This window comes from Camelus ferus, chromosome 3 (genome assembly GCF_009834535.1).
Source record: "Camelus ferus isolate YT-003-E chromosome 3, BCGSAC_Cfer_1.0, whole genome shotgun sequence".
NCBI classification, from domain to species: Eukaryota; Metazoa; Chordata; class Mammalia; order Artiodactyla; family Camelidae; genus Camelus; species Camelus ferus.
The window spans coordinates 82,220,745-82,233,724 of record NC_045698.1 but is presented as its reverse complement, the minus strand read 5'-3'; the positions used below and the strand labels follow the sequence as shown (position 1 = coordinate 82,233,724).

Genomic DNA, 12,980 nt, shown 5'->3' with positions numbered 1-12,980 from the left:
AAAATAAATATGCAAATAAAGCTAATAACCCTTCCCCAAACAAAAATTAAAAAGCAAACATTAAATAAATGAATAAAATATTTTTAAAAACTAAAAAAAAAATGCATAAATTAAATTCCAACTCCATCTTAACTATATAACTTTGGGCAAATTATTTTGTCTCTTGATTCCTCAATTTCCTTATTTATAAAATGTGAATTATCATGGCACCTACCTTATTATATTGTTGTGAGGATTAAAAGAAATAATACAGTTGCCAGTATTTGGGATAGTACCCATATTAATAAGATACTTTTATACTTACAATGCATCACTTACATCAGCAAGTCTCTCAACTCACTGGCTCACATATGTGGTGTTTATTGTTCAGTTTCTATTTTGTTTACTTTACATTTTGTTTAGTATTGCTGGATGAAGTAAATGATTAATTATAAGATGTGACTTTGACTTATATGAACATAACAAATTCAGATTTTTAACCTTATAAACAGTGTCAAGGAATCTGAAATGCCCACTACACCCAAGTTTTTGGAAATAAACTAATTAAACAAACAAACATCTATGCTTTGAATGACTGTTATTCTAAATTATTTTTAGATTGCTATTATCTCTCAACCAAGTTTAATCATTTTTCATAAATAAAGAATCTGACTTAGAATTTTAAACTTCCCTTTTCCAAAGCTAAATGCAAAATGAAGGGAAGGAGGAAGCAGAAGGAGAATCAGAGACAGAAAGGAAAACAGAAAACAAGAGACAGAGACCAATGAGCAGAAGCTAACTTGTGGAGTCCCCAATAACACTGTTTAAACCTTCAGATCAGGAAGCCAGCTCTATCTCTTGAACTTGCTGGGCACTGAGCCAATAATAAATATTTTGTTTTGCTTAGGTTACCTTAAATTTAAGTAAAGTATTTCTGTCACTTTGGGAGTCTTGGCTAACAATATAAAAGTATCTGAGATGTTATTAAACTAATATCTGAAATACATGTTAATGTTAAAAGAAGTTTTGGTGGTGAGTGGATTTTTATTTTCTATGTTCTGTACCTTTTTGGAAAACAATTAAAATTAAGTATGTATTATTTTTGTAACAAAAATAATATTCAAATTTTGTGGAAAAATGATTTTAGATAGATGTCAAAAAAAAAAGAAAAATTAATATTAAAAGAAGAAATTAAAGAGAATAAAACAATACTAACTGGCTTTTAATGAATAATGCATTTGAAAACATAACACATAATATCCATTGCCCAAATTCTATTTCTTCACTAGCTCTTTCCATCTAAAAAAAAATTCTAGTATTGTAAACAAAGAAGATGAGGTTAAAATAAACATTTTTAAAATAAATAAAGGAAATTTACAATGTGTCAAATTTGTCATCATTATCATGTCTGGCATAAAACAACCTTAATTTTCTCAAGCCTCTCTTTATCTACTCGCCCAACTTTCTTTTAATAGATTACTACCAGAATCACCTTGGTGAAGCAGTTGAGCTCGATAAGCTGGAAGAGAAGTTGTAAGAAAAGTATGAAGTCGAACAGCCAAAAGAAATTTTAACCCACATTCATCAAGAGTTTCTCCACCTATAAAAAAGAAAAAAATTGTATTTTTATTTGTATTTTATTTTCTTTGTAAGTGTATATTTTTTTACTAGTGAAACACAAATAAATGCTAATAATTCTGGCAAGCAGCATGTTACAGCATCAAATACAATGACAAAGACTGTAAAACTGACAAAAGTTATAGTCTAAATGTTATCTAATATATCTTTTTTCTACACAATTATATATTACAAAAAAGTTGCATAGTTAATGTGAAAAACAACAAAGAGAAGAATGAATTGATTCAGGGTCTTTGACTTTTTAAACAGTATCATTTCCTCTGATATGAATACTTAAATTAAAATGTGACTCATTTTTCAAATAGTTTAAACTTCTCTGTGGTACATGTTACAATACTTTACATAGTCATTCAAGTCATATACCCATTCCAATAATCTGCTAACACTGGAAGAAATGGCTATACGGTGGAGGGCCTGATTTTTACTTAAGGTAATTAAAAACATAAAGCACCTGTAAGACAGTGACATCAAAAATAATGTCTACTAGTAATATTTCATTTCACAATTCATGACCAACTTATTTTTTCTTAAATTTCTGATTTTTATTATTGTTATTTTTTCTTAAATTTACCCCATATTTTCCTTGCAAGCATAGTTCAAAGAGTGCATCCTACTGACCTACATCTGGTGCACAAGGTTGGGCTGTTAATTTCAGATCTTATTCGAAATTTGATGAGAATTCTACAAATCTGTTCATAACTTAGGAGATTAAAAAGAAAAAAATGCTCTTTGAGTGACAAAGAGACCTAATTTTTTTATGCTTGTTTCTGTTATTGTAGGAAGGAGTATACATTAATGCTAACTTTAAAAAAATCCTCAATATTAAAAAAAACAAATTAATAGTGAGTTGTTACAATGTGAGAAAAATAATAAAGGAGAAAGCATATTTTATTTTCAAGTATCTAAAGTAATTACTTATTAAGAATGTTAAATTTTGCTAAACTTAAAACCGAGTAGTTGAATTTTTAACGTAATATTAAGAAGACAAGTAAAAATGACTTGGGATATTGAATCTTTGTGCATTTTCTTAGGTTACTATGATTTATGGGATAAACAGTATATATTCAAGTTAAAACTATTATGAAGGCCATAATGGTTTACAAAAACATTCATGGCTATCATTTTTATAAAAATTAAGATTATTTCCTATGAAAAAAAAAGTAAAAATATTACCATTAGTTTTTCCTCTAATCTTATACCAAATTTAGTATTACCTTGGCTTCTGTCTCTGCTTTCTCCAATATCAGTGCTGGTAGTTGCAACTGTATCCGCTAAAGCCATCAAAGACATCTGCTCCATCCGGCTGAGTCCCGGTAAACTAGAATGAAGTAAGTGGCCAGAAAGAACCTGAGCATGCTCAGGACCAAAGTAAGTTGGACTGTACTGTGAAAGGTCAATAACTCTGGGCTTTGTATTTTCTTCATCTGTCTCTAATACATGACTATCAGTCGTTAAAGCTGAGATCTGAAAAAGCTCATCATAATTTTCTTTTGACAACTTGTTTGAGTTATTTAAGGTACCCTGATTACTAGATTTCTCCAACGATGAGTAACAGCTATCATCATCTGCAGCAAGTAAGGCATATAAGGGAAGTGGAGGGACAGAATCAATTTCTGTGTAATCTGTATTTTCACTCTTGTTGAATGCCTGAGGGTCTCTGGTAGTGCTTCCACTAGCACTGATGGTGAGAGACCTGAGTCGGCGCTCATGATTAGATTCAACTTCATTCAGAGCCACAACTTCCCCAGCAATGCACTTGACAAGATGCGATAAGATGGCCTTTGCTCTCCGAACTTTTCCAAGATCCATGAGTTCTAAAAGCTGCAAAGGATGGTACTGAGGTAAAGTTGGGGAAAGAACATGAGCTGCTTCAAAAAGTCCTGAATCTTCCATATCCATAGAGGGATCTAGTGCAGTTTTCTTTCCACAGATTTTCTGTGCAAGACTAGTCATGGACCGAGTCAGAGTTTTCTTCGGAGGATGTAATCCAGAACTTGATGAGTTACTCTGTTTTATTAAACTTATTATAGATGGAGTGCTCCCATTGTATGAATCTGTTGTAACAGGTTCTTGTTTAGAAGATGGCTGCCACTGGGAATACACATGCATTTCACAGTCCATTCCTACCACCAAGATGCCATCCCGGACCCATGATAAAGAAACAGGAAAAGGTGGAGAGCCTTCTACAGAAGAAACCAAGTCCACACTTCGTAACAGTACAAATTTAGAAAGAGGCACAACTTTAGTACTCTCCCAGAGAGGGAATGCCAGGCTTTCCTTACCAGTATGTTCTTGTACCTTGCCAGACAGGGGTCCATACATAAAAAGTTTTGATCCAATTCCTACAGTCAGAATATGAGAACCATCTTCTCTAGACATCCAGTCTAAGTGAACTAAATGCTTTGTGTTTGATGTGATACTCTCTTTACTGGATAAATATACCTCTTGTTTATTATAAGCCACTAAATTGCTATCAATACTAATGCCAGAATCCAACACTGTATTTAACTCATCTAAATGAATTGTCTGTTCAAGGACCCAACATGAACCTCCTGTAGACTCACATTCGAAAATACTCACATGCATCACAAAGTCCTGAGAAGATCTACTACTAGATGCAGGCTGCTTATACGCTACTGCTAAACGATTTGTGTGTGCACAGCTGACTTCTATAGGCCTACCAGGTACAGTTATACTACTATTGCTCTGCAGTCCATCTTCAATAAGTAATGGCCATTCTTCCCAAATGTACGTAAGATTCATTTCTCTATTCTTTGATGTGGCAGATTCTCCATCTGTTACTCTGCATCTCCAGAATCTTACTTTCTCATCTGAGCATGAAGTTGCCAATAAATAAGGAGCACTGCACATGGGATATATGGAAGAAGAACTCAGATGTCCTAAAATAAGAATAATCCATTAATAAAATGTCAAATTTGGTTAAATATATCTGTTTTCATGTACTAAAGGTTTCAGTCTTTTGTATGGACTAGTGTTAACAACATGACAGTCAGTATTTAGTTTAAGGATCAGTGAGATCAGTAAGAAGATTTTAATGACATCAAAAAGGTATATAAAAAGGACATTATTACAAAAACCTAGAGCTGAAAGAGAACTCTGAGATAATTTACTTCAATTCCTGTACTTTACAGGAACAGCCTCTTTTTAAAATTAGAATTCAGTAGTGAAGATTATACAGCACTAGCTAAGGATAGTTCTTAAAACTGTGTCAATATAAACGTCACTCTTTTTCAAACTTTACCTTTCCTTGCATTGATGCCTCTTTTATTGAAATATTAAAAAAAACCCCAGAATGTAAAAGTTACCAGAACACTGTTACTACCCCAACTCCTGCTAACTTCACCAAAGAGAAAAGATTAAGTACCTGACAGCATGGCAAACTGAAAAGCATTCAAAAGTAATTAGTCAAAAAAATGATAAAGAAGTAGAAAAGATCAAAACCCCACACTTTGACTATGAAAATGAAAGAACTTGAGTGACAAAAAGATGGATTTTGCCTTGGTGTTCTTAATACCCTAGAACAGGGGTTCTTGGATCTTTTGTGTACATTGGAATCACCTGGAAGGCTTGTTAAAAGAAGACTGCTGGGTCCCGTCCTAGAGTCTGTGATTCAGTAAGCCTAGGGTATGGCCTAAGATTTTTATTTCTAACAAGTTCCCAAACAGTGCTGATGCTGCTGGTCTGGGGACCACATTTTGAGAACCACTGCCGTAAGATAAGGATAATAAATATGTATCGGGAGCCACACACTCAGAATCCTTCACAGCACACAGCTCCAGGCAGCCACTACCAGTATTATCAAAACTGGCAAATAAGGTGCAACCCTATTATTACCTCTGCCATGGAAACTTTTACTCTGTCTCCACAAAAGGATAATATAAATTTGTTTTAGAAATCAATATTTAAGACTACAACTGGTTAACAAAAGTCAGAGTAATCTGAAAACATAATGAGAAATTTAAAATTTCAATTTAGAGTACTTAAAAGATATTCTTTCCATTTCTGCTTCTGCGTGGATTTAAAAAGAGGGAGTTGCACCTATTTTTAAATACACAGTAAACACTCATGTATTACAAAGTTTGATTAGCCTCTTTTCACAAAATTTACATACCTGCTGATGGCTTAACACTTATTATCTCAACTCCTTCTGGCAAATCCAACTCTTGGCTATAAACCATTTCTGAAGACAGAGTCAGCTTGCTGGTACTCTGGAGATTTGCTCTGCAAGCCTGATACTTTTGTGAAAAAGGGGACAGGATCTTCTCTGGAGAATAGTGTTCTCCTGGCTGCCAAACTGCTTCAGATATTTTTGTATCTGCCTTTTCATCTATAAAACATAAGAACCAAAAACTGAGAGGGAAATCCCATAAACATTACAATTGCTACATTTTATAACTCAACACTGTCTTACAAAAGATAAATAAGTGAACATATTAATGATTTTTTCAGCAAGAAAATCAGAGAAGTGTTTTTTTAATTAACAGAATAAACCACAATTATTCTCTCTCAAAAAGAACAGCTTTTAAAAATACCTACTGAACAATCTAACCATACATAATTTAAGTTAAAAAAAAAAACAAAAACTCACCCAGTGAGACAGGAATGGACTTTAGATGTAAATTCCACATGTGTAACAGTGAACGATTGTCTTGGGCACTCTCTATCACAATTAGGTAGAATTTTTCAGAAAATCCATTAGATGAGTTGCCTGTTGGTATAAATGATATATTTCACTATTAACGTGAATAAATGTGATAACATTAAATATCCCTAGTTAACCAAAATTTTTAAAAATTCAAAATTCTTACCTAAAGTTCCAAATAAAAAGTGGCATTACAGAATGTAATCAAATTCTTTACCACATGAATTACTTGAAATTTTAACAATTATATTCATGCTACGCTTAAATTTCATGTTTGAATTGACAAGCTTAAAAAAATTAACTAGTCATCGCTATCACATTGTTCACACAGATTAGATCATACCATATGAAGTAGGAAATTTCTGAACAGATATGAACTATGTGATAGACACTTTAACTCAACATATCATGATGAAAATTGTGTTGCCAAACATTCTGAAGTCAGTCAGTCCCTTAATGAAATGACCTATTAATGATGTTTATCTAACATCAAAATTTAAGTTTTTAATATACAATGCATTATTCAAAAATTATTTTCTTAGTCACATAATTTAAGCAGCACACAGGTTGGTCAAAGTAGACTAAAAAAATGAATCTAGCTAAAATATGTCATAAAATCAGTGGCTTATTTTGACTTGAAAAAAAAGAACTTTTAAAATGATAAACTTTAATCCAAGTTTTCTTAATTATAAGCTGGTCTTCATTATGTACAAAATTATGTAAAGAAAAATCACATAGAAATTACATAAATCATAGAACATATAAAAAATCAGAGAGCAACTATTACTAATGTGCAATGATTTTGTACTTTGAAAATTTACAAAGCAAAAACAGTTTTCAAAGGAACATTAGGAAAGAAAGATAACCACAAATATTTTAAAATATATTATGTTAAGAGACTAAATGAAAAGGTAACTTTGGTAATGTGTTCTGGCTGAGTTAGGCATTTAAATTGCAAGAATTAAGAGGAAGGACAGGATAAGGGATTGTAACAAAAGAAAAAAGAACAGAAATCAATCTACTTCTGATAATTTTACTAACAAGAAAGAATGCTCCAATAATGAAAATATCTGTAAAACATTTCTTTTCTTCTTGACATAGAACAAAAGACGAAAACATAACTCCCTGGGTATTTTCTGGGAAACTCTGATAATGAAAATAATAGTTCTGAAGAATAAGTTGATAAGAATTCCCTGAGTATTTGAAGAAAAACTAGAAAAAATACTCTTAAAGAGAAAAAATTAAAAATTGAAGAATCATAGAAAAGGAAATACTGGAATAGATGAAGAGCGTAGCAAAACTCAACCTTAAGCACAGTAAAGTAATTTCTTTAAAAAGTCTTAAAGAGATTTGAATCATTAACAATATGAAATTCTTATTAATATTTTAATATAAAAAGGAAAAATAAACAACATTTTGTTAATATAAACAACTCTATCCTGTACCTGACACCTTTATTTCTCTTTTTTATCATCTTCCCATCATTATATTTAGAAGTTACAAAAGAACTGCAAGTATTTTGGCACAGTTCATGAATTCTCAGGAAAAATGACAGAAAACTAAGAAAGCAGTGGTAAGAAATTAGACATTTAACATAAAAATGCAGAACTCAAAAACGTACTTCTCAAAGGAGAAGAAAAACAGAAAAAAGGCAGAATAAAGAAATGATGTGCAAGAAAAGAAAAATAATCTAGAAAACAGAATGCAGTTATTAATGTAACTTGAGGTTTGATAACTGACTTTTAAAGCAAAAGGCACATACTGCACAGTTCTTTGGTAAGTAAAGTCATTTTGAGTTCAGTTTGGCTCTGTAACTGAAACTGATAACCAACATATTTTTCTTTATTTTGCTCTGTTTTCCTATATGCAAAGTATCAATTAATACCAGGTGAAGGAGTTTAATATAATTTTAAAAATTGTTTAATTATAAAAGTATTAATTAAGACACTTGGCCTTTATAACTTTAAGTTTGAAGCTAATGCTTTAAATTATAGATTTTTAAAAGGTTAGGTGTCCATACTACCTAAATTGTCAGGGCAGGACCCCTCCCATGCAAAGAGTACTCACACATTAATGATAAAGAATATGTCTATTAAGCTTTTTAAAAAAACGTAACTGACAAACCCCTTTAATTTTCTGTTATTTCCTTGTTAAGAATAAAAAGATAATGATATTTATGATAAATGAGATCACATATGTATATAGGAAAAATTTAACCTCAAATAAATAAGAAACATTATATCAACTTATCTTTATTAACTGCTTAACATATTCTACATTTCATTTCACATTACATATAAAATTCTTCCTTACCTTCATCAGATAATAGTCTGCCTTTTCCCAGACTTTTCTTCTCAAGGTTATTCAAAATGAAGTCTTCTTGAAAAACATGAAGCAGCTGTGTTTTTCTGCCTTGCTGAATATAAATAAATACCAACATAAGTTGACATACATATTATTTACCTAATGCTAAGCAGCCAGAAAAATAATACTTACAAGTTTGGTAATGGGATCTAATGCGATGATGCATCCTGGCTGGGCTGTTGACTGTTGACTTACGATGTTAAACACTTCACCAACATATTTCTGTTTTGGGGAAAATAGATAAGTCCTTTATTAAACAATAAATTAAAAAACAATAACAAATGATGTAAAATTTCAAGCATAATAGATAAATGAGTTCAAGTGAGCCTAAATAAGTTCCCACGTCCCTTTCATTATAAACATTCTAGGAATTTACTAGGAAATCACTAGGAAATTACATAGGAATGAATAGAGTTACAGCTCAACTGGTGCAGAGAAAAACAGAAGCAGTGCTTGGTAATTGTTAAGGGGAAAAAAGTATTGTATATTCATAAGTGTGAAAGACAGACTTCAATCTCATGGAAATGTTCTAAGATTCAATGCTTTTTAAGCATTAATTTTGACTAAGACAAACGAAGCTAAAGTTGACATGCTATCTACATATATTGATTTCTTGAGCCATTTATCTTCTGATTCCTCTAGTCAGGGTCACACTGTTAAATTCAATCTTCATCATACTTATCTATCAATAGCATTTGATTCTGTTGATTACTCCCTCCTCTTTGAATTAGTTTTCTTCACTTTGGCTTCCATTATACACCAAGCTCACCCTACTTCTTTTTTTTTTTAAATTGAAGTAGCTTGATTTAAAATGTTATGTTTTACCTCACTTTTAACAATGAAATGCCCCAGAGTTCTATCCTTACATCTTTTCTACTATCCAATCATATCCTTTCCCTCAGTGATTTCATTCAGCTCTATAACTTTATATTCTGAGAACTACTTATCTTATATCTTCAGACCAGGCCTTCGTCTAAACGCAAGAAACCAGCCTACTAGAACTCTTGGTTATCAAACAGGAATTTTAAAATTAACATATTCAAAGCCAGGCTCTTCTTGAATCCTCCAGCTCCTGAAAATATGCTGTTTATACACTCTTCCCATCTCAACTCAAGGCAATTCTATTCTTCCTAGTCTCAGACACAAACCCAAGGAGTCATCATCTTTTCCTCACACAAATCTCATATCCACCCAATCCTGACTATTCTGTTAAAAACACAACAAGATTTGACCAATTCTTATCATCTTGTCATCTGGTAGCTACCACTTGCTACCATTCTCAGTCCCTTTGACTCTTTCCTAGACTACTGTAACAGCTTTCCGAATTGGTCTCTCTGATTCCACTTCTGCTTCCCATATCTAATCTATGTAACACCCAGAGCAATCCTTTCAAAACCTGTCAGATCATATTACTGTCATTCTCTTTATTAGTTTATGTGTTATTAAAAGTAAAAGCCGAAGTTACTACAGTGACCTATGAGGCCATTAATGATCTGGCCAGGCTAACTTTCTGACTTCATCTCTGATTATTCTCCATCTCACTTACTCTGCATGAATCCACAATGGACTCTGTGCAGTTCCTTACATACTAAACATGATCTGGCCTCAGGATCTTTGCACTGGCTGTTCGTCCTCCTGGAATGCTCTTCTCTCTAAACATTCACATCCTTCATCTCCTTCAGGTCTTTACTCAAAGGGTACCACTTCTGTGAGGCTTACCCTGACGAGCACTTTACTTGGCACTCCCTTCTACTTCTGCAACACTGTTTCTCTCCAAAGTATTTACTAATACATTTTTACCTTTTTTCTATATTCCTTCACTAGAATATAAGCTTAGATTTTTGTCTGTTTTGCTCACATCTAAATCCCCAGCACTTAAACCAATTCCTGAAAAATAGAAGGCCCTCAAGAAATACACATTTCTACTGAAACACTTCATATATGTTTTGAAATAAAAATAACTTAAGGAAAAAACAGGATTGGAGTAGACCAATGACACCTATGCAATTCTAATCAGAGCATTACCAAAGACCTTAAATGGTAGTTAAGGAGATAGCTTGACTCTCCTAAATAGGAAGCTCAGTCTGGCTAAAGATTGCCTCAGAGCATATTTTAAACACCAAAACCCAAAGAATGGAAATACTGGCTTGCTGGTGGTGCTGACACAATGCAGATGATGGGTTGCTATTAGTGGGTCACAGGAAAAAGTGCCCTCTGTCATAAGACAAAAGCTTTGCAATGGTGTTGAAAGGACTCTTGCCTATACTGCAACCAAGGTGAAAGCTTTTTTCTTTCCTGGTTAAGATTAAAATTCAACTCCTGATATTGCAGCTTCCCATACCTAGAAAAATCAACATAACTTCCACATTATATTGCCAGTAGTCTCCATTTATCTTTGAGCAAAGAAGTATTACAGAAACACATATGGTAGGACACTAAACTCTACTTTTGGAATGAAAGAAAGATACGGTTTCTTTTTAAAGGAGCTTAGAATCACTGTATGGGTACAATGCAAATGTGAAAAAAAATAACTAAAAAAATTCACATTTTATTACAAATTATATGTCACAATTTTAGAACATGCCCAATAAGTATAAATCAAGTATGTAAAAACATCATGTTATAATATTACTAGTTTTAAAAGCCATTTACTTACAGAAATTTCAGGACTGGAAAGCTCATATAGAAGTTTCTTGGCATCAATAACCGCTTCATATAATCTAAGATATTGTCCATCACTTGCTACAAAGCATGCACTAGGAGAGTTGCAGTATGCACCTAGAAGTATTAAAAATTTTTTGAAATTTAACCCTTAAGGGGTTAATAATGTTAGAAAATATAAATTCCTTTTTCTTTTTTAAGAAAATCTACACTTCCTAAATAAAAATCAGAATACTTACCTAGACAGTAACTGGGTATAAGAGTAGGCAGCCATGCCACATTGGAAAATGCAGAAACATGAAGAGAATTAATCCGGGCAAGCTCAGAAACGCCTCCAGAAAAAGACAACGGCCCGACTGGATCAACTCTCCAAAGAATAAGCTCACTATAAACTGCATTGGGATCCTGAAAGGCCATGTCAGTAGTGCTTTTATTCTGTTGTGCCAAAGAACATCCTTCAGTATTCACAGCATCATAAGGTTCCTTCTGGTTATCAACATCTGGTGTCCTTAATGCATTATGGTGTGACGTTGTTAGCAATAATGGTAATACTGAGTGACAAGCTAAATCATTAAGATGAAAGCGATGACCACAATATCTGGATTTGTGGGAAATACTGAGAACTGTAGAAAAAGCAGATTCTTCAGCAAAACTGACCAGCCATTGATTTAGGGAGCCATCAGCATGCTTTGAAATCATCATAACATTAGGGGTAAAAATACTTAATTTTAAACTATTAGTTGATTTACTGTGACCAGAAGAGATAAGCATTGACGTGGAACGTGTCAGGCTGGAAGGTTTTTGTTTCCCTTGCTGAATAGCCAAGTCAACATTCTTGGTACAGGCATACATCACTATGCTTTTACAGAGAGAATTTGCATCACCTGTGGGGAAAGCTACCGGAATTCTGGAAACAAAGGACACCTAAAATTAAGAAAGCGAGCGTTAGAATCGATGAAATTATATGAAGAGGTTTTACAAAACAAGTTCCAAGAAGTAGCTCTCCAGAGATCATAAAAACAGTACCTGTACTTGACGAAACATACCAGGCTGGTATTCATCCAGCCAATCCACATGCCAAACCAGCAAAGAACCATCCATTGGATGAATACTGAATAGCATGTCTGCATTTTTACTCCATTCAGACAGAAGCAGTTCAATCTGATGATCAACGGCAGCTGATGGTATCAATTTATCACCACCCAATTCCTTCTTTTCATGACTTATTTTCAGATCATCAACACCATCATCCATTTCTATAAGCAAAATGGTCCACAAACCAAGTATATATAATCAAGCTACTACTATAAATTAAGAAATATCTTTATAACTGCATTCAAAATAAAAAACATCAAGTTTTCATATAAACAAGAATGGGATTCCCTCTAAAAAGAACTTTGCTCCAGGAATATAATGCCACTGGAGCTAACTCAGTATCAGAAGGTCTATAGGGCTGAGTCAGTGGATTATTAGCAGAAGGACTAATATTGGACTGGAAAATAGGTAAACTGGTTTCTAAACCCAAATGACCCAGATGTATGACAATTAACAACTCAGAAGAAAGACAAAGTAGTTTTCTGGACCTTGGTTTTGCTCATGTTAAAATTAAGGAGTTGGAAATGGGCTGAATTTTTTAAATATATTATTGGAATGTAATTTGTATTTTCTTCAAAAA

At 33.0% G+C, this 12,980-nt stretch overlaps 1 protein-coding gene across 9 annotated transcripts in view; it reads right to left on the bottom strand.

The window, feature by feature from the left end:
- DMXL1 (Dmx like 1) overlaps positions 1–12,980 on the bottom strand; it is a 114,736-nt gene that overhangs the window by 60,465 nt on the left and 41,291 nt on the right. For all 9 annotated transcript variants that reach the window (XM_032476559.1, XM_032476560.1, XM_032476561.1 and 6 more), the window contains exons 11-19: positions 12,332–12,561; positions 11,545–12,229; positions 11,301–11,422; positions 8,777–8,866; positions 8,594–8,696; positions 6,227–6,346; positions 5,750–5,965; positions 2,832–4,517; positions 1,472–1,579 (exon numbers count right to left, since the gene is read on the bottom strand). In XM_032476559.1, coding sequence (XP_032332450.1) covers positions 1,472–1,579; positions 2,832–4,517; positions 5,750–5,965; positions 6,227–6,346; positions 8,594–8,696; positions 8,777–8,866; positions 11,301–11,422; positions 11,545–12,229; positions 12,332–12,561 — 3,360 coding nt within the window. The remainder of the gene's footprint in view (positions 1–1,471; positions 1,580–2,831; positions 4,518–5,749; positions 5,966–6,226; positions 6,347–8,593; positions 8,697–8,776; positions 8,867–11,300; positions 11,423–11,544; positions 12,230–12,331; positions 12,562–12,980) is intronic.